The 25,865-nt window shown below is 31.4% G+C and overlaps 1 protein-coding gene across 1 annotated transcript in view; it reads right to left on the bottom strand.

Annotated features, from left to right (window-relative positions):
* Positions 1–25,865, bottom strand: part of LOC118197442 (uncharacterized) — a 576,327-nt gene that overhangs the window by 303,334 nt on the left and 247,128 nt on the right. Inside the window, exons 59-67 of the mRNA XM_085827453.1 lie at positions 23,841–23,942; positions 20,624–20,740; positions 20,263–20,373; positions 17,258–17,386; positions 15,333–15,452; positions 15,033–15,146; positions 13,299–13,406; positions 1,026–1,154; positions 764–904 (exon numbers count right to left, since the gene is read on the bottom strand). Coding sequence (XP_085683579.1) covers positions 764–904; positions 1,026–1,154; positions 13,299–13,406; positions 15,033–15,146; positions 15,333–15,452; positions 17,258–17,386; positions 20,263–20,373; positions 20,624–20,740; positions 23,841–23,942 — 1,071 coding nt within the window. The remainder of the gene's footprint in view (positions 1–763; positions 905–1,025; positions 1,155–13,298; positions 13,407–15,032; positions 15,147–15,332; positions 15,453–17,257; positions 17,387–20,262; positions 20,374–20,623; positions 20,741–23,840; positions 23,943–25,865) is intronic.

Raw genomic sequence — 25,865 nt, 5'->3', positions numbered from 1 at the left:
CATTCTTCATTCTTTTTATTATTTAAAAATGTCATTAAAAAACCCATGCATTTTATTTCTAGTTCAATTAATTTCTTATGAAAACTATCAACTCAAACTAGAAATGAAGAGAAACGCACCAATGTAACAATCAAAATCACAATAACAACCTTGTATTTAGCGTAAGTATATTACAACACTCAATCCATTTCGAGGGCAGCTAAAGGTCCCTCCTCATCAAGAGAACGGAATTCCTAGAAAGAGGAAAAAAGAAGAAAAATAAAGCATAAGCAAAGGAGTCTCGGAAACATGTGGTCCTTATCAGCATGCACGTGGTCGTAACTGGAATTTGAATCAGAGTTACACTGGCCACCTACTTTTACTGAGCCAGACAATCTGATCAAACATAGGACTAAAACGCAAGAAAATCAGGGAAGTCAAAAAATAGGGAGCGAGGGGCAACTGCACCTTCACACATTAAGTCTGAACTTCGAACAAAGACTCTTTATTTAAACAATCAGCAAAGTTCCTTCCTACATAAATAATGGGCTTCCTTATCGTAACATTGGAAAATGCTAACATGATAAAACAGGATTATATTTTTAGCTGAAATATCCAAAATTAATTTCAGATGATAGAGATGCTTTTTGCTAAAAATATTTATGGCTACAGAAAAAAAAAAAAGTATTTGGTATGTAAGTTGATATAAAATACTTTTAATTATGAATACAATAGATGGAAACATTATTAAAGAGTTCCTTAAAAATTACGCCAAACAACATACTTCTGTATGTACAACTTCTTTCTCAACTGGTTTAACTTCCTTCAGAGTTTCAATATCATATGAAACAGCTTCAAATTCGATTTTAAGCATTTCCAATGCACTATAGCATATGCTCTGACAAGCCTTCTTTATTTTTAGACTCTAGGAAGCATAAAATAGAATTATTTAAAAGAGTGAAATACAGCAAATATTTTATCATAAATTTTAGAAAGTACTTCTTTAATGAAAATATAATATAATTTATGAATTTAAATATTCAGACCTCACTTTCTGATGTACTCTGAATTCTTCTTAATCTTCTCAAATCAGATGTTAAAGGTTCCAATACTTTTTCATCATTATCTACTACTGACTGAAAAGCTGGAGAAAGTACTTCACTAAGCATATCACCCTGAAAAAATAAATCAAGTTATTTTTTTTAGATCAGAAATTCTTCATCCTCAGTTTTTAATGGTACATATATTGACATACATGTTTGTAATCTGATAATAATTTTATAATTTGATTTTAAAATACTTTAAATTTCAAATTCTTAGTAAAAAAAAGTATTGAGTTAATCATTTATCATATTCAAATTTGAAATTCAAATTATATTCTTTATAAGAAAACTCACAGCATAGAATACAATGATTATAGATGAAATGCACAATATTTGGTTCTATACAGATGGTTATGCATCTTGTTTTCCACACAATTAGTTAATACTGTAATTATGCTTTCGAAAACATACTGAAAAGTTATACTTAATTTTCAAAACGAAAATTCTGTTGTATCATTTGCATTTCTCACTACATCAATTAGAAAGGCTGTAGAGCATTTTCAGAAAAGAAAAATTTAGTTTGAACTAAGAATATTTCAGATCACTTTTGAGATTTTAAATAGCAGGAAAGCATGACTTTACTCTGTCTAATTAATCAGAAGAAAGAATTACAAATTTTTTGGGAAGACAGTGGCTTTACAATAGCCCCTGCCTTTCCACAGTAGCGTAGAATTGCAGAAAGATGCATGATTTAGAGTCGGGTCATTTGACTGGAAGCTTTAACAAAATTAATTGCCTTTTAGAATGTCTAAATATGGTATGTCAGTGTGAATAACTTTTATATTTTCTGAAATGCACATTTTTTTGAAAGGTCAAAACATTGAAAACATTACACTAATTCCTTACATACTAATAAGTTGGAAAGAATGAAAAGTAGTAGTTCATAATAGGAAAATAAATCACAGTTAATTTAAATTAAATAAAAATAAACATAAAAAAATCATAAATGCAGCAACCGAATGACTTCTAATTAAAGAACAATATGGGAAGGAGGGAAAGTGTTTTCAACTGCACCATTCTAAAGGCTATATTATGAGAATTAAAAAAACAGTTTTAGAAAATTAATTTTCTAAAATTAGAAATGCTGGAAATGTATAGAAGTTAACAGAAAAGGTTAAAAAAAAGTTTTTAATGAATAATAAAATCAACTAAAATGCGGAGAGTTAAATAAAAAAAATAATAAATTGAATTAATGGCAAATAGTTAAATAAAAAAAAAATGAAACACCAGAGCTCAATTTATTTGGGACTCTAGTTACAATTATGAATTACTCAAATACTGACGAATGCCTTAGAAAATGGGCTTTAGTTGAATTTCATCCTTGCTTGAGATATATTCAGATGTTAATAATATAAGGCATCAGAATAAATTAAGATAGCTTTTTAAAATTAAACTGAGACACCATTATATGGTTAATATGAGACACAAGTATCTGCTACAACTATTGGGCATATATATTAATGATCATTAAAGGTTAACATATAAGTCACGAATATGAAGAATTGCATCAAATTCAGGTAGCCTTTAAAATTTAAATTAAATTGAATGATATTAGTGCCCCAGAAAGCTTTTGGTGACCAGTGAGGTGGCAAATTGAGTGTCACTTTGAATCAATCCATAAGTCACTGATGTAGGGCTATATAAAAAATTTTGATACATACTTTAAATTAAAACTGACTCAGAATACATCAGTAAGTAAAGCTGTGATCACTGATGACCTGTAGGTTGGGCCATTTAAGGTCAGCTTATATGTTATCAGTAAAGGGCAATGCAATAAATTTAGATAAACATTTAAATTAAAATTGAATTGCAGGGCTAATTAAATTTTGGTGATAGATTACTAGTGTAAGGAAGGCAATGCAGTAAATTCAGATAAATTTTAAAATGAAACCATTATTTCCAACAGGTGATTACTCAAATACCCTGACTGATGCATAAACTTTTTTGGGTCACTGTATATATTTACTAGATCATGAATTTAACATTAAATAAAGTTTTAATGTTTAACTTGTTAAGTAGTGTTGAAATGATAATGCACATACAGTGTTTCCTTTTGCTTTTAAATCTGTTTATGAAATGTTTCTAACACTGAAAGTATCTGAGAAAAAGCAAAAATAATAGCTAGTTTGAGTAAAAGTAATTTCATGTTAAATGCTGGATAACACAAAAAGGTCTAATTTTAAGTTTGTAGAACTTCTATATGACACTTCTATATGTCTATAAAAGTACTTATGCACCCTTCATTTTTTTTTTTTTTTTTTTTTTTTTTTTTTTTTTTTTTTTTTACACTGTTGGTCATAGACACATACTTCCACCTAAAAAAATGCTTCAAATAATACAAATATTAAATTTTTTGGTATTTCAAATCTTTTAAAAAAAGTAAGTAAGTATTTTAACTTTTTATACAATCACCTGATTACAATACTTACATATAGAAAAATGTTATCTTATTATAAAAAATAAAACACAAAAAGTTTAATTCTTGTGCAACCAAAATGATGAATTAAATTTTGAAAACTGGAATTTTTGATACAATTTTCATGTTGCCTTCAGGAAATAAACTGAGGTTTATTTTCCCTTCTTATATGCCACAGAGTTTTGCATGTGCTGAAAGACATTTTTACTTCTAAAAGTAATTTTTAAGTTTTTAAACACTAAAAATGTATTATTAAAGTTCTCATGAAGTTTCATTACTTTAGATTTATAACCTACACTACTCATCAAAATTAATACTGTTTAAAATAATAAAAAAGTAATATTAAAAGTTATTGTCATGTTTATCATTTGATTAATCTTAAAATATTAAATTAAAAATCAAACTTAAATTTAAAAATACAGAAAAATGATCTCTCCTGTTCCTTCTTCTCATCTTTAATATGGTATATTGACATCTAACTGAAATGCAAACCTCACTGCACAGCTGATAAGCCCATAAAATGTTGATATTGTAAAAAGTGTTCTTAACCTATGTTTATCATTTGACAATACTGCTACATATGTATGGGTTCATAATTAATTGAATGCCCACAGAACAGATGACAACTTGATAAATTCATTTTAGCAAAAGAAACACTTCACGTGTCTGGACCTTTCCGCAAATTTACTCCTACAGCTCTTCTCAATATTATAGAGTGCAATCAGTAGTTACACTTAGTAGTCTAAATTACTAAGAACATTAAACTCAGCGCAATGCAAAGCACATCTAATATGCAAAGCTCTTGCAGAGATCTTTAAATACTCAAAATTCAACGCTGAACTAAACAACTGGGAGTTGATGCTCTTTCTGGTCTTATACATTTTTCCATCAGCCTTCAAGAAATCTCTTGTACCTTCCATTTCTTGAAATTACTAGATTGCATATATGATTAAAGCTATATATAACAGCCGGATATGGTTACAGTTACATATTAGAATCAATCTGCTCCCGTAACCTTATTTTTCTGACACAGCTTCATCTCTTCAGACTTTTCAGGTCACATTACACAAAAGATACTACAATTTCTAGCATAATTTCACTAAAATTGTTCATAATGTATAGTCATTAGACTATTTTATTTATTTATTTTTTTGAAGCAGCAGACATGAAAAATGTGAAATGTCCTTGCCGGGACTCGAACCTGGACCTCTTGAATATATGTGTGCTACCGTTACACCATGAAGGCATACTGGAAGGATGAAAAAAAGAGACCTTATATACTCCCCCTTTTAAAGGGCAGCTGGGGATTAGAGGACTCAAACGCCAAATCCTGGTGATGCTGAATTATTATCTACCACTTTTTAGTTCAGGTGCCGAGTCATTAGGTTATTTTGAAGCAGGGAAAAATGAGCAGTGTCCTAACTAGGACTCAAACCTGGACTTCTCGAATATGTGCCGAGTGTCCAACCATTTCAACCATGAAGGCATGCTGGAAGGAAGGAGAAAATACCTTATTATACCAATAGTTTAATAAATAACAATGCAGCAAATCAATAATTAAATACATGAATTTGCAAATTTATATACAAATAGGACTATGGTCTTAATTTATTATTTACATTACATACACTATGAGGACTACGTACTGTGGCCATAGAAAGCGGTTGTTATCTTGTCCATATTACATGCAATAACAGTTGCCACAGCCTACCCTGAAGATAGGTTGGACTTCTATTTTCCTCCCCTCAACTTTTAGGCAGAGCAACCTGGGGAGGATTCGGGGGGAAAGGGACTATCGACTCGCTGCATATTTAGACTGCCACCATGCCACAATTACACTATACATTTACAAATATACATATCTTCTCTGGGATTCGAACCCAGGCCCTTCGGTACCCCAGTAAGCTCCCCTAATCACTATACCATCTGGACAACCATACAAAGTGGTAGCCTGTGGTAACGAAAGCTTTTAGGGTTAGAATTTGATGGCTTATGGATCCGAACTAAAATGATGTTCAGCCTGTATAGGTCTGTATAAGAACTGTCCCAGAATGACTAGTTTAGAAGAAAGTCCTTTCTATCGAATCAGATTCATAAACACACCTTATTTCTCTTCACTGAAATGATGTCCTGTAGCTCGTGTACCGTATTGGGTCTTTATCTTTTCTGTTGTCAAATTGACTTGTGCATCACTTCGAAAAATGCTTGGAGATCTTGAATGTACTCCTCAGGCGATTAAGATGTATCTGGAAGGCACCAAACAAGAGATCACAAGGTAGATGAAAATCCCAACCGAAAAGCATCTTGGATGGAGAACAGCCGGTAGTCTCTTAGACAGCATTGTGATAGGCCAGTGAGAACCAGTCCTGTTGGTTTCTGGAAAGCAGCAAGAAGTTATTAAGGATAGTTCAATTAAACTTCTCTAAAATGCCTTTTGATTTCAGGTTTAAAGATATCTTTTGGGTTTTGTCTATGCCGAGTAGTTCACAGAGTCCTTTAATTACAGCTGAAATAAAATTCCTTCCTTAAGCAAAATGAAATTAAACAGGCACTCCAAACTTGTACATCCAATGCTGCATCATTACTGCTACTGTTACAGCCTCTTGATCAGGGATAGGATACGTGCCACTAGCAGTTCATTGTAGAGGTCCCAGGATATCAAAGACAATGCATTCAAATGGGGCACCTACATTTGTAACATTGCTGTTTCCCTTGGCTGGATTTCTTTGGTTCTTTCTGGCTTGCAAAGGCATTGCAAGATTGGCATCACTTTTGCACGTCAGCCCTAGCATTGTTCTTGTAGAAGCGGTTTTAAATTCTATGCAAAGTTTCTATAAGTCCAAATAGCTTCTCCGGGATTCGAACCCAGTTCTATAAGTCCAAATAGCTTCTCCGGGATTCGAACCCAGTTCTATAAGTCCAAATAGTCCAAAGTGGTCTCCATTCAGAATGCTATTTGGTTCTTTAAGCACGTTCAGGATCTGGGATCTTCGAAATATAAGTTGCTGTAGAAATGCTTTTCCATCATCCAATTCGAGCTACTGGTACAAGATGCCATTTCAAATATGCAATGAGTCCCTGAAAACTCAATTAAATATCAGTTATGGTTTTAATGTCCCCATCATCCTACTGGAGTTTTCTGACTTCATCACTCGATTGGTCTAGATCAGCTGTCGTTGAAGTTGCAACTTGATGTGCGACAGGATTAAGTAGCTCGAATATCGCATCAACCTTGGAACAATATCAGCAGCTTTCTGGTACAGGGTCTTCTAGACAGGGAGTCAGCATTTTCGTGTGACGATCCTATCCTATGACGAATAGGCGTGTCGTATTCCAGAAGTCTCTGTATTCATCTCACTATTTGGCCTTTGGGGTTCTTGATATTCAATAGTCAGGTCAACAGACTATTGAATCTTTATCTGTATGGAGTAAGGACTGCATCTGTGTGCAGGATCTGTATCGAGTAAGAACTTGCTGTCGGAGAGGTAAAGCTGAAAATATTCTATGGCTTTAACTATGGCGAACAGCTCTTTCCTGGTGACAGTAATTCCTTTCCATTTTAGACAGACATCAACTCCAGTATGCCACAACATGATCTTAACCATTTATTTCTTGGAGCAAAACAGGAAGGACACTCAAACTGCTGACATCCGTGTCAAGAATAAATGGTTTGTCGAGCTGAGGAAACGTTAGTATTGTCACAGATATTAAAGCCCCCACCAGTTTGTTAAATGCATCCTCACATTCTTTGGTTGACAAGAACTTTTGCTTGCTTTTTGTTAGTTTGTGAAAGGGGTATTGCAATGAAAGAAAGGTCCTTCACAAATCTCCTATAGTAGGTGCAAAGACACAGGAAATTTCTTGGACATTTTCGGGCATCTCCAAGCTTCAACTGCAGACACTTTTTCTGGATTCGTACACATCCTTCTATGGGATGACATGTTCGAGTTAAGAATCCTTAGAAAATCTAATCTGAGTATGCAAGGATCTTTAATATTTGCTACATATGCCATGTAATGGCAGGCGACACTTCTAAACATGATGAAAACATTTAATTTTCCACTGATGACTATTTTATCAACTGACACAATCTGGAAGGTAACTCAGGGTGGTGTCTAGATGAATTTACCTTCCAACTGTTGAGCAAAACTTTTCCGGATGATGGTAACACTGGCTCTCCTATCGATGGTCATATTACAAGGTTGTCCATTTATATATGTTATGATGAAGAGCCCATTGCTGCCACCACTCATTGCAGAAATCTGAAGTGCTTCAAAATGAAGTTTCTCAATATCTGGTGACCTCTGCCCATGAGATAGCCACTAATTAGTTTTCCTTTCTTTTTTGTTGGCAGCGATCTTAGCTCCTGTGCCTTGGGCTGTTCCGAAGTTCTTTCATACGTGGTGTTCACCACTGCAGTTCCAGCACTTCAGGCTCTGTTTGCTATCACTCCTATTCTGCATCAAGCCATTGACTTGCCTGGTCAAATCATCTACATGAGCAGCTCTGATTGGGTGGCAGTCTCTGCTTGCTGAGATGCCTCAAATTTCATGGCATACATTAAAGCACTTTTAAAATCCTTGACATATGCCATTTGTAAGGCTTTCTGTATCTTAGGATCCCAGATGGCATGAATGAAGTACTGCATGGAGAGGATTTCCCTTGTTTCTGATCAGCAGTCCAAAAAGGCAAGTTGAGACAGCCTTTCAACATCTGTGACGGGCTCATGGAGCACTTCCGTGGGCTTCTGTTGGTGACATTTTAATTGAAGCCTGCTATCTGGAAGTCTTAATACTTTTCCCCAAAGCACAGCTCCAACGCACTGGATAGATGCTTCTGATTTTCGGGCAGACTTTGAGGGAAAGTTTCAAAGGCAGAGTCTGCATCTGGTCTCAGAAAAACGGCGAGATGACAGTCCTTAGCTTCAGAATCCTATGAATTTCCATTTGTCACTATAGAAAACTGAGTCTTATACACATGCAAGGTCTTTGTATCATAAGTGGACAGTTTTAGAGAGGGCCGAGAAGGCATGGGCAAAAATTTAAAGTCAGAATTGCTTCCTTTTGTCGCTATGGATTTATTTAAGGTACAGCAAAAACCTTGCAATCAATTTGTTGTTCGACAGCAGAGACGCTCTTCAATTTTTCCAACTTTATTTTCAACTGTGTGTATTCTGACTTCCATAGACTTTAATTTGTTTTCTATCGTGAAGGCAATTTCTCATTTTATTTCTTCTTAAACTGCTTGATTCCACCTTCTCTTGAACAAATTTCATCTTTTCCTTTACGGATTCTTGACCTGCTTTTACATCTTCCTTAACAGACTTGCGGCCTCTTCCATCTTTTCTTGAGTTGCATTCATCTCTTCTTTAATTGAGTTTATGGCCCCATATTTCTTTTCTTAGAATGCAGAAGGCACTTAACAGCTGTCTTAATTACTCCTCTATCACTCTTGTCACCATCATTCAATCCCACTTCTGACACCAAAAATTGTTATATGCGTATGGGTTCATAATTGATTGAATGCACACAGAACCCATAATAACTTGATAACATTTATTTTATGAAAAGAAATATTTTACAGTTCTAGAAATTTCCTCAAAATACACTCACAAAGCTTTTCCCAGAATTATACAGCACAATCAGTAGTTACACTTCGAACTATTAAGAACATTAAAAACAGCATAATGCACAGCACATTTGAAAGGAGTAGTTCTAATGGAGAACTCCCTGTACTCTGAACTCAAGGTTGAACTAAACAGCTGGGAGCTGATGCTCTATCCAGTCTTATATAGTTACTCACCGAACCCCAACAGATCTCTAGTACTCTAGTACTTTCCATTTCTCGAAATTATTGAAAGGTATATAAAGTTACATATAATGGCAGGATATGGTTACAGTTACATATAAAGCTCAATTACACTACCAATTATACAGACCCCAGACCAAAATGTTACCAGGTTTGGCGACTTTTGATGAATTTCCCCAAAATTTGACAATAAAATTAGTCATGAAAACCATCGTCAGCTTGACGATATCTCGCCAATTCATAGGATAGACATTTACCTCAATATTCAATAGACTTATCTTTTCTTTCCTCCCCCCTTAAGAATTTTAAATTCTTCTGAAAAATATTTTGATGAATTTAAATTTCCTATCATTTTAAACCATCAATGAAAATTCTCTTCAGCAAATATCAAACTGAAGCTTAAAAATGCACTTTTAATATATATATACAGTCAAAAGTCGTTAATTCGTAATGATCTATAATCCGGACCTCAAAGCTACAAACTTTCTGCGCATGCGTCGCGTTGACGCATAGGCGTTTACACATGCACGTAAGACCTTTACAGCTGCGAATATGCGTGTGCGTATGCACATAATACGTTTATGCATGCACGTTTAACGTATAACAGACAGTATAAGCTAAGCTAAAATTATCTAATTCAGTTAATGTTTCAGATTGCGTTGTTCCTTAATCTTTGAATTGGATCCGGCTTATTATTTTTTGCAGACTGTTAGAGCAATTTTATAAAAGTAAGCTTGAACTTTCGATTATGTCAAATAGAATTTCCGATATATATTTACTAATATGTAAAAGATCTACAAAGCGAAAGTATGCTTTGAAGTCCATTAAACAAAAAGAGGAATTGCAGTAAAAAATGGGTAAAGGCATATCCTTTGTTTCTCTAACCATTCCGAAATCTGTTTATCAATTTCCTGCTGCTCTGCGGCCGGGGGGGGGATGCTATGAATTGGAAGTTGATCTGTCAGCACTATCCTTATCTTCAGGGCAGATGTTTTTATTTTATTTGGCTTATAATTCCTTATTAAATGTAGTATTTCATCTTGATGTACTCCGTCTTTGATGTGATTTAAATCAAATTCCTCGTCATTGTAATTCGCTTCCGATAGCGAAGAAAGTGACAGAGGTTATTGAAAACGAAAAAATTTCGATTGGCAAATTAGTCGGTATTCTTGACATAGCAATTATAGGACTTGAACAGTGGAACTTTGTAACTGAAGAAGAAATTATGTCTGTTTATAGAATTAAAGAGAAAGTATTATCACATAAAACGAAGCAACTTAAACAACTTACATTGAAAGAAATGTTTAATAAAGTAAACAAATAAATATTAAGCTTTTTTTTTTCTTTCTTTTTTTTTTTTTTTTGTAAATTTTGATACCCTTCACATAATTGCTCTTTATTTCATAAATTACGGTTTGATATAATTTTATAATTTCTGCATGCCATCTTACTAGATTTAAACTGATGATCTATATGAAGAGTTTTAAGAAATTATCATATCACATTTAAAAAAAAAAGTGTAATTAAAATAAAAATTAATTCTTTTTATTTCAAATTATATCCCTTTTTATAACTATCAAACCACAAAATTTCATAAACAATTAATTCTTGCTAAGAATTTATACAGATTTTCCCAAGTTTTACCTACACTTCACACTATAGACATACAATGTATTGCATATATAGGTATTTTAAAGATTGCTTCCCTGCTAATGTAAATAAAAGCCAATTTTATTTATGCTATTAAATATTCAATTGATTCCATAGAATACACCAAAATTGTTAATCAAACATGAAGGAAATATATGCCTTTTCAGATCCTGGAGGTTCCAGAGAGGCAACTCACATGCTGCAATTTGGCAGCCTAAAGCATACTACATGCTCAATCAAGTTTGAATTTTGTGCATAAGCTTACCAATCCATTTATACGAGATCTTCTGTTTCTAAGTGCTCTGATACCAGAGATGCTCAATACGGACAAGCATTGTCCATTTATTAGCAAACAATCTGGCAGCAGCATGCCTATAAGGCCTCACATGGGCTTCTGAAATCTTGTCCATGTATCTATAACCATGAAAGATATGTCACTTGGTGTGGCCACTTCTAATGATTTCACATTGATAAAATCACTATTGAGTGTGAAAGCAAGTTGCATGCTCCTTGTTCCAGATCAAACCTCATCTAGGATCACAGTTCAAGCTATATCTTGTCTTGTAAGAAAACAAAATGATGACAAAATCTTACTCAGGCCTCTGTTGAAGATTAGTGGGCCACAAACCACCTTGTATAAAGTCAAAACTCAGGAAGCCTTCAAAAGCAGCATTAAAATGACTGATCTGAGTTTCTGTAAGAGCTAAAAATCTGAAACCAAATTTCTTTTATTTGCTTCCTGATTTCTTCACACTGACAATGACAAAATATGGTCTCTGGATGCAGCTTTGTTTTTTGGCTACTCTTGACCAGAATGTCTAATAACTGATTTACTGTTTAAAAACTCATTCCAAATTCTTGGTACAGCACTTTGAAAATACTTGAATCTTGGGAAACTATAATTTGTATTTGTGTTTCACCCCACAGAATTTGGTGGGCCACCTTTCTGTCGACATTCAGTTTACTGGCTAGCATTCAAATAGTCAGCCACCGATCCGCTGTTACAAGCTCATGAATTTTCTCAATTGTTTCAGGAACAGAACGTACGGAAATCAACTTTCCGGTGTGGGTGTCATCTTCAACACTTCACGGACATCACGTAAATGTCCATACCATTCAAATGTGCGGAAACGGGATAATGCTTGCTCACCATACACTTGCTTCAACATTGCATGTGTTTCTGTCACACTTTTGTCCAATTTAAAGCAGAATTTGATGTTCGCCTTTTGCTCCATTTCAGCACTTCCACAACACCACTTTTCCACTTCGACAACAACACTGTTAACTGCAACTGCTACTCTTCTTCACTAAAAGAATGCCTGCAATTCATAACTAATGAATATGGAGCACTCTCAGAAACCACGTTTACTTCAAATAAAAATACATATCTGAATTCAAATATGCCTCCACTGCACAACATGGCGTCAATTGCCTAATTTGAAAATTTTGTTTGCTAGCCTATGATCAGAAGTCCAGTTTAATGTTCAGTTTCAGAAAATTAACATACATAATTACCCTGCTTTCGAACACTCATTGAAAGTTGTCCATGATTGGACACTAGTTGAAAACTTTAAATAATTGTGTTTTCCCCCCTCTCTCTCTGATTACCTTTTAATTTTGAAGAGTAGTGTAATAATCATGCAAAAAATTCAATGAACTAGAAATATTTTTCATTTTTATTTCCTGCAAATAATATTATGAGTTGCAATGTGCGAATACTGAAAGTTTACCAATGTTTCCTAGAATACAAATTCTGTAAGATTTCTTTTTTTGATAAATTATACTTATCAATACTTCTGCATAGAAATTATCTTTAATTCACCCATTAACATCAGAAACCTTTTTCTAAACTCATGTTTATTTTTAGTTATATAAAAATAATGCAAACATTTAGTTTTTCAGTTTATCTGTGGTTTCTGAATGCAATCAAATTTTTAAATAAAATATCTTAGTTAATTTTCATCACATGAGAATCAAACTTCTTATACTTGTATTTTACCTTTTGAAATGAGTACAACATTTCCCTAATACAAGTTCAGGGTCTGGCAGAATGGATTAAGAGTTAGCTTTTGTAAGTTTTATAAATTGATTTTTTAATTAAAAAATGACAACATATGAATACTTGCAACATTTTTTTCTTTCGCCCTTTTATTGTGTGTAATTGGAAGTATGCATCTACAACAAAAGGTTATGAAAATAAAAGATGTGCAAGAACTTTTGAGGACATAGTGTATATTCAGTAAATTCACCATTGATAAATGTTACTTAAGCTATCTGATGGCAAATGTGAATTATTATTTTTTTTTAATTTCTAAAAATTAAAAGTAAAATTTTATCCTCACTTCAGTTTGTAATGAATCCAAATATTTATTCATTAGAGGTATTTCTTGCAGTCTTTTCTCTAGAGATGACAATAAATGTGATGCACATATAGATACAAGAGGTAAAACCTAAAATAATGTATTAATTAAAATGATAAGAAGTAAATATAATTCAACAAAAGTTAAAAATTTTAAATATAAATCAATAAAAATTTATTTATTTATTCAAAAAATAAATATCAGTACACAATAATGTTTAAAAGTGAAAATTTATTAAAGGCATGTATATTTGAAGCCACATTCAGATATTTTGGTATTTTATAGTGAATATCAACATATATTAAAATACCTAAAGTAAACAATTTATTTTTAAATAAAAAATCTTACTCATTATTTCTATATTAAAATTATGTTGATTACATGACAAAACTGGTTACAAGGCATCATTTGAACAGCTTATTGTTCAAAAAATAGGTCTACAACAATCCAAGTTTAAATTTTTTTTATGAAAATTTATAATTTACAATGTAGTTTAATAATTACATTTCTTTTTCTAGTAGATGTAATTTTCTCTAGAATATTATTAAGATGCAAGCTTAAATTTATAATTTGCAAGTGATACTGTAATCTCATTTATTTATATTATTTACTAACATTGCTTATTTATTATAAAATAAGATTTAATATTTTGTTTAGTTAATATTTATTAATTTTTGTAGCAAAAAGCTTGCTTTTGCTTTGTATATATTTATTTTGGGATATCTGTGTTACAATTACCCCATTATTGTATCTTCCGTAGTTGAAGCAAGTTATGATTCAGATCAAGAATGGACTTCATTGTAGAAAGCAGTGAATAAATCTGAGAACAATATGCAATAAGCACACACTGACATCTGTACTTATATATGAATATTTATTAGGCGTTTGTAATCCTATGTTAATCTTAGATTTTAGTTTTGTTAAGGAATATAGGAATACAGTAAAGTGTATATATACACACATATAAAATGATAGATTATTTGATAATATTAATTTATGGTTAAGTTGAACTGTCAAATGAATAATCTAAATTATTCATTCAGCATGAAAAAATTTTCAACAACTACATATTTTTCAAAAAAAAAAAAAAAGTTAAATTGTTTTTGATGCCCTGAGTTACTGACTTATTAATTCCCCCTTGTAAAAAATCCAAAACATGTTACAAAACCTTGAAAAATTGCTTAGCTCAATATACAGCTGATTAAATTTTGTCTTTTTGCTGGTAAAAAGATAAATATGAAAACTTCTATGCATTTTATTTTTGAATGTAAAATTATGAATAAAAATCTGGTTTTCTGGCAGGAAAGAACATTTCATTCAACTCTAAAGACAGCCAATTAATGATTATAGTTTTTGATATGATCTTAGCAATCTTTTGACTCATCATTTTTGGTACATGTTGATAATTGTAGACAAACAAATTCAAGCTAAAAATCTATTTAAAAAAAAATTATTTTTTACTTCATCTTAGTAATATCCTAATTAAAAGTCAATGATCTTAGTAATATCCTAATTAAAAATCAATGATCTTAGTAATATCCTGATTAAAAATCAATGAAGACATAGTTCATCTTAGTAAGAACTATGTCTTCATTCATTTTTAATTAGGATATTAATAGGTTTTCAAAGACACAATTTAGAAAACATGCAGGAAGAGGAACAGGATGAGATGAGGGATGAGGGGTGAGGGGAGAGAGAGGGGAGAAAACAACATACTTCATTTTCAGATTTAAATTTTTCCCAATCATATTGCATTTGTGCAACTTCTTGTTTTCTCTTTTCTAACTCCTTCTCAAAAACATTTTTGCAGGCATAAATAATATCTTCTTCCTAAAGAACACGAATCAAAATTATTAAACTTAAATAAATATATTAAATATAGATAAATACTAATAAAGCAACACTCCTATTTCATACGTTACTGGTGAAATAAACATACAGTTAAAAAAAGGTTCAAATTTCAACTTGCTTCAATCAAATTAATGAATTTTGTAAATATTTAATCTTTATTCATACCCCTGTGGATCGCATGCATTTCATACATGTGAGACCAAAATTCATGCTTTTAATTTCTTCATTTCTTTTACTGACAGTTTGAAACATGATGTCTTTACACATATTAAAAATGCTTGATTTCTAAAAATATAATAGAAAATTACCATTTTGAAGTCATATAAAGAAGATTTAAAAAGTAGATAACATTCCTGAAGCTAATAATTAAAAAAAAATTAAGATAAACTTTCATATTATTGAATGGTACATATTTTTACATTACTGAATGCAGTAATTCTAGAGGAATCTTGGTAAATAAAATAATAATAATAATAATAATAATAATAATAAATAAAAAAAAAATGTTACTTCTAAAATATACAATTTCATATATGATTAAAAATTTTCTTTCAGTATATTTTAAAACAAAAAGTTTTATTTTAAGAACTAAAAAAGTTACAGGGAAAAAAGCATCATTTTAACCTTTTACTTGGCAGAGTAGCTCAAAAGCAGCATGTACTACATTGGCTGTTACAGGAGATTTGCCAATTAAACGGTTAAAATGACACAAATATTACATAAAATACATTTTGTAATTACAGGCTAATATATTCCATGCTTTGAAAGGTTCAAGACATAAAATAAGTCATCCAAACTTTAAGAGAATAGATTGATTAAAACATGATCTGTGCAGGGGATCTTAAAATTTAATCAAAGAAAGTAAAATGAAAACTTTATGGTCAAATTCAAAAGTACTTTATATAATGAAAAATGTTTAAAGTACATGTGAATTTAAAAGAAATAGTGAATATGAAACAAACTGGAAGTCACTGCAAAAATTTGGGTTGGAGAGTGCTACCTTTGAATAAACTTTCATGATGGAATAACAGTTATATATCAGGAACCACATTTTTTACTCTTGTCAGTCCACATCAAATAAACTGATATATATATACACATATTTAGTGCAGACAAATCTACAGAGCAGTGTCACGGTTACACAGATTTTTTAAATAAATGTAAGAAAATTATGGGCAAGGAGACTTTTTTTTTTTTTTTTTTTTACATTATGAAATAATTTCAAATAAAAAAAAAATCCTAAATTTTTACAAGCTAATTTTTGAAATTTTTGATTGGCAATAGGTAAATCATCCTAAAAAGTACAAAACAAAATTCTTTTGAAATTTTCTAATTCAGACATGCTCAAATCTGCTAACTGCAGATTTTTAATAACTCAGACTCATTTGAATACACAGAGCACTCAGCATTTCTATTTTTTCATCCTTTTCATCGCTTTTACAGGAATGGCTGAATTAAATTTACACAATAATGAAAATAATTATATAAAAAAAGCTTTCCCCCCCTTTAATCTTACACTTGTAACTGGCATATTTGTCATCAATTAATAAACAGTCATTAAAATGTTGAAAAATCATTAAAATCAAAATCAGTTTCTAAGGTATTGTCAAAAATAAAGCTGATACCTTTACAGGGAAGGCCTTGAGATGATCTAAATTCACATCCCCCTGTGGATGCAGAGAACAAATAGCAACCTCTTTTTCTCTTATATGACTTGAATGACTTAATAAATTGTCATGTCCAGTGATTAATCTAAAATCAGAAACGTGCCCCCAGCCCAAGCCAAAGAAACAGCAATACATTTAATTTTTGTCTAGTAATATGTTTTAAGTCTTATCTGTAGCTATATCCTTATGTGACTGAAAATACATTTCCTTTGATTTCATAATTGAAAAAAAAAAAAAAAAAAAAAAAAAAAAAAAAAGCCACTTGAAAAATGATTATTCTTCAATCATTTTGCAAAAAAGGTGCAAACATAGGCAAGTGAATGGCATTACACCCAAGTTATGGCATAAAAAATGAATCATAGTTTGCAGTTCTGTGTTTTATAATAGCAAAATATTTATTTTTATATAAAATAAAATTCTTACTTTTTGTTTCAAAACTTCCATGGTGCTTTCCAATCTTTGCAAATCAGGTTCTATGAAACTTAATGCTTCTGAGTTGTAGATAAGCAAAATTTTCATTCGTTTCCTACAAGCAGCTATAACTTCATTTCCCTAAAGATAAGAAAGAAAATTCACCTAGTTCCTTAAAAAAAAAAATAAATAAAAAATAATAATAATAATAAAAAAAAATAACTATAAAGTGCTTATGGTTAAACAGCATTAAAAAGAAATTGAAGCAATTTCCACCAGGAAACATTCATTTTCAGTTCACCAGGAAGCACTTTAACAAAACATGAAAAGTACACTGTGTTTCAAAAAGACTATATGTATTACAAAGTGTTATTTTGTCCAAACTAATCGATCACTGCACCTCGACTCAGATATTGGCGAAACAAATACATAGCCTAGTTTATATTAATAGCCGCTAGATGTCAGTTGTCTTCTGTTTTGCGTGGCAACCGTCACTTGTTTAAAATGACTACTTTGCAGCAGAAACCCTTTTGTGTTCTTAAGTTTGCGAAGTGCAATTCTGTGATTACAATGCAAAGACATTTCAAGTTGAGTACCAAAGTGATCCTCTGAATGAGTTGGAACATTTGCAGATGGTATCAACAGTTTGTAAATACAGCATGTGTATGTAAAGGAAAGAGTCCTGGCCACCCTCGTGCTCCCGATGAAAATGTTGCATGAATTCAACATCCTTTCCAACATAGTCCTTCAAAATCAACTCATCGTGCCAGTCAGGAGTTACAATTGCCTACAACAACAATTTGGTGTGTTTTGAGACATCAGTTGATTATGAAGCTGTACAAGTTACATTTGTTACAGGCTCTGCGTCCTGACGAGAAACGCAAACATGTGGCATTTTGTAACTAGATTATTGATGCTATTGACAATGGTAACACTTTTGCACAATACATTACGTTCAGTGATCGAGCGACTTTTTATGTTAGTGGTCATGTAAACATACACAATGTTCGAATATGGGGCCTAGAGAACACACATGCAGCCATTGAACCTGTACGAGATTAGCCCAAAATCAATGTGTTTTATACAATATCCTGATCATCTGTTTATGGCCCATTCTTCTTTGATGGAAACATGGTTATTTTCATTAAAGACAATGTTTATGTACCACCACTCTGACAGTACCTGGAAGAGGTGAAGAACCGGATCCATACTCTCATAACATCAGTGACGATGGACATGCTTGCCTGAGTATGGGAGGAATTTGAGTATCGATGTGATATTGTTTGCGTCGCTGATGGAGGATACATTGAACATCTGTAATCTGAACTTTGTAAGGGTTCGTACATATGTCTGTAAAGTTTCATATTCATATGTCATACAGTTTAAATTTATGTTGAATAATTAATTAAAATAATTTATTAATTAACCTGGGAAGACGCACGTGGAGTGTTTCGGCATTCCACGCTAAAAAAAATTCCCTAGCAATCTCCCCCTATTATCCGAAATACTTAGGTCTATCAGTAGCTGCCTTCAAGGTCATGTTCCATATGTCTCGAGAGGAAACAGCAAATTCCGAGCATTTATTGCTGTTTAAATAAAAGTTTGGGGTATGCAGAAACCCCACACGCACTTTTGGTGTTACTATTTTTCAGTGTGAGCCGTGGCGTGTGCAAGTAGTTCTGTTCGGGCTTTTCCTCATTTGACGTATGATCGAGAAATGAAAAGATTTCAGAAATTATTAGAGGAGGTTTCGTTGGATGAAGATTCTACAGAAGAAGAATTAGAAGATTCAGATAATGAAGATGTATTTATTGATTATGAGTCTGAATCAGAAGAAGAGTGCAACTTTTCAGAAGACATTTCTTGTGATCAAACTGACTATTTTATAGGAAAGGATAAAAATTAGCTCCAATAAGAGATTTATTTGAAAATTTTGTCAAGAATTGATAGAAATTATATTATGTATGGGAATACGTGACTTTGAACAAAAAGCTAGAATCTTTTCGAGGATGATGCTCCTTTCGGCAGTATATACCTAAGAAACCTGCAAGATATGGTATAAAGATATTTGCTATGGTTTGCTAGAACCTTCCATGCTTTCAAATCTGGAAGAAACTTTACCATAGACAATTGGTATATCAGTTATGATTTGGCAAACTTCTTATAGAAAAGGATTTGATGAACACACACAAAAAATATAATACAGGAGATATTACATGTGCTCAAGGGAAAAAGACAGAAAATCAAAAGCTGTATGTGTGAGGTGTAAAAAACATATGTCAAGAGCACTATAAAATAGATGCTTGATGTATATATTGCAAAATATCTAATGCTTCTTGAGCCTAATTGATTTCTATATTAATTATATAACTCATTGTTCATGTAATAATTCTGCATAATTTGGATTATAATTGTATTCACAAAAAAAAAAAAAAAAAAAAAAAAAAAAAAACATTTCTCATAGAAATCAATGATTCATAGACATCTGAAAAAAAAAAAAAATTATCTATTTGTTACTAATTTTAAATTTAGCATTAATTTAAGCTATTTTATATAATAAATGTGACAATTAATATAGAATGCATTCTTCTACTGAATTGTAATAATATGTTTAATTTGTACATCATTTAATTGCTTGGGGTGTGTTGACACCCCATGTGCATCTTGTGTTATTATAATACAGTGCACGTCCTCTCGAGTTGAAATAAATTTTACATACTTTTTTAAAAAAGAAGTTAATAATAAATAAAGCTTGAAAAACAACTTAATTTGGAAACAGAACAAGCCCAATTAATTGCAATTTATAAAGTAAAAGCAAACTGTTTCATGAATTTTAATAATCTTAGTATGAAAAATCTTTCACAACTTTTTATTGGGTTTTATATGTTTAGATATAAAACCCAATTTCAGGTTATAAAAAATTATATACAATGAGCATTATATGTTGTATAATAAATGAAGAATAATAAATTTTAAAACATAAGTCTACTACAATGAAAAAAGTAACAAAATCTTACTTTAGAATTTTCTAAATTATCAATAAGATTTTGTATTGTGTCACTTTCATTTTTCCTGTGTTTAACAGCTGAATTGAAAAGTTCCATACAAGAAGATAAGATTTGTATTGGCTGCAAGTCAAATACAATATAATTATGATGATGGAAGTGCATTTAATTTTGTTAAAATAAAACTGCATAAACTAATCAGTACAAAATACGACATGCGTATTCTTGAAAGTCATACAGGAAAGTACTAATTAATAGAAACCAAATAAATTATTATTATTATTATTATTTATAACTAAGTTAGTGACAGTCAGTCTAAAGATAACACCATATAGGTTGTTCCCTCATCTAAAAAAAGTACTAAAACACTAACTTTATTTTTTGATTCTGCAAGATCCTTTACTTCATCTGTAAATATATCAATGAGTTTTGACCTTTTATCAGCAGCAGATTGTAAAATTTCATATGTAAAAGCAAAAATTGCTGAATCCTGAAAGACACATTTGTGTTTATATAAAAAGTTTTACTGATCTCAGTTAGCAGATAGATTAGATAAATTAACAAAAATAACTAGGAACACATGCAATAAAAAAGGCAACAAATAATATAATTTTAAAATATAAAAAATTTCTAACATTATTATTAAGTTAAATTACACACATATATAAATAAAGGATTCTTACATATATGCAAAACCTATGATGTAAAAAAAAAAAAGCTGTATAATTATTAAGTATATAATTACTCTTTGTTGTCATGGAAAAAATGTCATATATGAAATTATTTATACTTTGACTAATAAATATATACCCAATAACTCTTCAATAATATGATATTAAAAGAAACAAAAAGAAATGCATGCATATTTAATTTACTATTCATTTTAAAACCTATTTATAACCTATTGCGATTTCAAAGAATTCCTTTAACTGAGCAGATTTTAACTTTGATGATAACACTTATACCAATCAATTTCATGGAATACGTAGTAAAAACTAGTAAACACATAAAAAAATCAATGTTATTATTACAAATTTTGTATATTTGCAAGTAATTTTAGTGAAATTATATGTAAATCTAGTGTCTCTTGTATAATGTAACATGAAAGGTCTAAAGATATGAACCACTGCAGGAAAAAATAAGATTACAGGGGTAAGTCCATTTAGCATTCAGATAAATGACTATCTCGCTGAATTTGGGATATAGCATTATACAGGTAGTGGGTTTGGCAGCTTTTTGTTGCCAGATTCGGTGAGAAATCGCCAAAAGTCGCCAAGCATGGCGAAACCTTTTTGATTTGGTTTGGTTTGGTTTATTTGATTTTGGCAAAGCACTCTGGGCTATCTGCCTAAGGAAAGGGATGCCTTTGTATAGGACTTTCTAAGGGAAACTGGCTTAAGTACACATTACATATGGGAAAAACGATGAAAATACCCATGCTGCCAATGCCGGGATTTGAGCTCTCAACCAAACTACTAGTGTTCAGTGACTTACTCAACCACTGGTGTACAGCGGCAATTTGATCCAACCCCTATGTAACTGTAACTGGTCCTGTTCCTATTCAACTGTAGTTGTATTTTAACCATATTGATAAAACTAACTCCGAAACATGGCAATTTCAAGTTAAAATGGTCTCAGTTCAATATGAAATTCAGGAAGACACGAGTGGGCAGTTAATAAAGCCCGAAATAATTGAAGATAATAAGAGTAGAAATTGAAAAGTGGGTTCGAATTAAATAAAATGCATTAGTAATTATTGATCTCAACTAAAAATCATTTGATGTAAAGCACAGAGAAAAGTGAAAACTTCATATAAGGCTTAGATGCAACTACAAAAAATTCATCAAGACAAAAAGTCTCAAAGCGATTCATATGGAAAATGATGTGAGCTAATGAGATGATGCGGAATATTTAATTAATTTCTTTGAAATTATAGCTAAACTTGCTGCAATAGGTTTTTAAATACCTGAAATATACTTAACTATTTTGCTAGTGTAGTGTCACTAAAGAATTCAAGAGCTTTAGGATCACAACAAAAACATGTGACATATTGCCTAAAAGTTAAGTTACGAAAAGAATAAATAAAATGTCTGTTTAAAATGCATGGAAATAGCAAATTCAGGATAATTTAGGTACTAAATGTAACAAAATGGAAAAACAAGTTCCATTTTATGACATTTATTTCTATGAACGCTAAAACTAAAACTTTTGGAACAGAAAGGCATAAAGCATCTGAATGTAAGAAAAATAAAAGAAATTATCTTGATCAAGAAATTAAAAAATATGCCAAAACGTAAGTTATTCACTTGGCATTGTTAGGAATTTTTTTCAGCGCCTTGGCACTTGTACTCTACTACAACCATTTGGTAGATGTTAATAAATTTTTAGAATTTGTCAAACTCCGGCAGCCATTTGAATAATAATTCTTCAGACAACCATACACATAATATTCTTTAGTTTTAGGATTGCAATGTCACCATTTTCGTATGCAGTCTTTCCACTGGACTCCAAATTTTCCAGCCCATTAATGGCCAAGCATTAACATTGCTGAACATTGATAGGTTGGCCTGGAGTTAAAATCCCGGCATACGGACTGGCTATATATGTAGTGTTATGGTTTTCCCCATGTGTAATGTTCATATGAGGTAGTTTCGCTTAGAAATTCTATATAAAGGCATCCTTCTCCTTAGGCGAAAGCAATAATTGAATAAAATCAGTGGTTTGCCATAACTGAATAAAATCAAAACAAAAAGTTTTTTTTATCAGTTTTCATAGACAAAATGTGATATATTTTGTCCTCAATTCATATGCAAAATATGTGCATGTGGTACTGAAAACTATTAATGAAAAAAACTGCCTTGAAGCGATCTCCATGAAATTTCTACAAGAGAAAAAAGGGAACAAAACCCCCACTGGTCAGTATGCTTGGTGACTGACTTTTTAAATAAATTATAATATACTAATACATATGTATGCAATAGATAGTTTTTTGCTATGTAAGTAATTACTATTTTCCTTCTGTAACAACTTACCAAACTGCACCAAGGTGGTTGAGCTAATATATTAAGTACCCTGATTTCTTGGAAATTACACAAGCAAAGAACTGTAGAACAATTAAACATAGGTGCTGAATATACAGGATTAATCAAAGTTTTCAAAGAAGAAATAAACTTGCATTCAGTGTTTAAAAACAAACTTTTTTTTAAAGTAACAGGATTAAGGTATAACAATCATAATGCACAGTATTTTGTAAAGAATTCATTTTATAATTCTTTAACTAAATCTATTGACACTCATTTTCATTATGCATTCATAATAGTACTTGGTAAAGAAGAAATCATTGTTAAATATGCGTCAAATGTGCCTGCTGACATTTTAATCAAGAATCTACGCAGAGATTAATATAGGAAACACACGAATCTATTATATTTTGTGTACCAGACCCAGATGTAGTTATCACACTTTTAGTGTTATGATGCCAACATCTTCAACTCTAGTGAGCTTAAGTAATTATAATTTTTTAATTATTTATAAAATTTTAATTTAATGAATTTTTCGTTTATAATTTTTTGATAATGAAAATAACAAACCTCTTGATCATAAGCATCTTCATCAGACTGTAACTCCTCGTTATGCTCTAAAATTACTGTGGCATCGGAAACAAAATTTGCTCCATTATAATTTAGTATGCCCTTTGAAATAAATAATTATACCTTAGAAATATAATGCAGAAATAACATTAATTCTTAGCTACACAGGTGGGGCACAAAGTACACCTGCTCTCATCCTAACCTTTGCCCATTTATTCGTTTCAGAAAAGGAAGCCGGGTCACAGTTTCCCATGTTTAATTTCAGGATCGTTTTCGACAAGTCTCTTGTGGCGCACAAAGTGCTATATTTGTGTAACAATGGAAGTATTTCTTTTCACACTTCGTAGTTTGTTTTTTAATTTTTGCATGATTAGAAAGTAATATTACTGTTCATAATACTTTATAATTATTTAATTTGTCAATCTTTCAAATTATTTACTAATATACAAAAACATAATGCTTTAGAATTATTTAATTTCTCAATCTTTCCAATTATTTACTAATATACAAAAAATAAGCTGACTTTCTTATATTTATTTCAGGTTTTCAAGGAGAAAAAATATAGTTCACCCTGACAATTATGCGAGACTTCTTCAAGAGTTATCAGATGAAGAATTAAGCTAATATAATGACGAAGAATTCAATAATGACAGTGAAGAGCAGATACATGAAAATGATCATGATTCTCAATCTGAAATAGATGCGAATTCTCATGAAGAAATTATAGAAACAGATGTAAATAACAATGAAGACTACTTTACTAAAATAATATGCAAAGGTAAAAGAGGTAAAGGGAATGAAGTATGTGAAATCTACAAATGGAAAAAATCTCTGATCATAAGTAAGTATTCGAAAACTCCACAGAAAAATATTTTGAAGAATATATTGCCGTCTGTAAAAGCAAATGATGTTACAGATGAATTATTTGCATTATTGAAGTAGAAATGATCGATTCGATAGTTTGTAATACAAACATAAATATTGAGAACAGATGTAAGAACGGCACTGGCAAAGAATACTATAGATCCATTGCGAAAGATACTACTAGAAATGAAATTATAGCAGTGATCTGAATGTTGAATCCAATAAGTTTAAAAAAGGCTAGCAAGGTAAATCTACGTGAATTGTGGGCAAACGATGGCACGGGTGTTAAACTTCTTCATGCCGTTATGTTTTTAAATAGATTTCAATTTCTTCTCAACGTTATTCAGTTTGATAATAGAAGTACAAGAAATTTAAGAAGAGAAAAAGACAAGTTAGTCCCAATAAGAGATTTTTTAGATGCTTTTGTACAGCACTGTAAAGAATCCTATTCGCCAGGTGAACAAGTTACCATTGATGAGAAACTAGAGCCTTTTCGTGGTAGATGCTCTTTCATACAATATATACCGAAGAAACCTGCTAAATATGGGATAAAGATGTTTGCACTTGTTGATGCAAAGACTTTTTACACTAATAATCTTGAAGTATACTGCGGAACACAGCCTGATGGCCCATACCATGTCTTTTGACATAGTTCACAGATTGATTTCCCATTTAAAAGGATCATGCAGAAATTTAACAACCGATAACTGGTACACGAGTTACTCCTTAGGAAAGTCATTGTTAAGTGATAAAATTACCTTGCTAGGAACAATGAGATCGAAAAAAGAGGAAATTCCATGCGAATTTATTCCATCAAAATCAAGACAAACTGGTTCTGCACTTTTTGGATTTCAAAAAGACATAAGTCTTTGCTCATGCATACCAAAGAAAAATAAAGCTGTTATAATCTTGAGTACAATGCAGATACTCATAATGAGACAGGTAAATGATGTGTAATTATGGATTATAATTAAACAAAATGTGGCATGGATATAGTTGATCAACTAGGAGGGAGCTATACTGTCTCAAGAAAAAAATACAGATGACCAATGCCAATTTTTTATGCATTATTAAACATAGCAGGTACAAACAGCCAGATTATTCTTAAAGCTTCAGCACCTGACTCAGTTTCCACGTACAGAAGATATTTCTTAAAAAAAT

This window comes from Stegodyphus dumicola, chromosome 12, assembly GCF_044657685.1.
Source record: "Stegodyphus dumicola isolate Sdum_Otavi_A_Nest chromosome 12, ASM4465768v1".
Classification (NCBI taxonomy): Eukaryota; Metazoa; Arthropoda; class Arachnida; order Araneae; family Eresidae; genus Stegodyphus; species Stegodyphus dumicola.
This window is presented reverse-complemented; position numbering and strand designations above follow the sequence as displayed.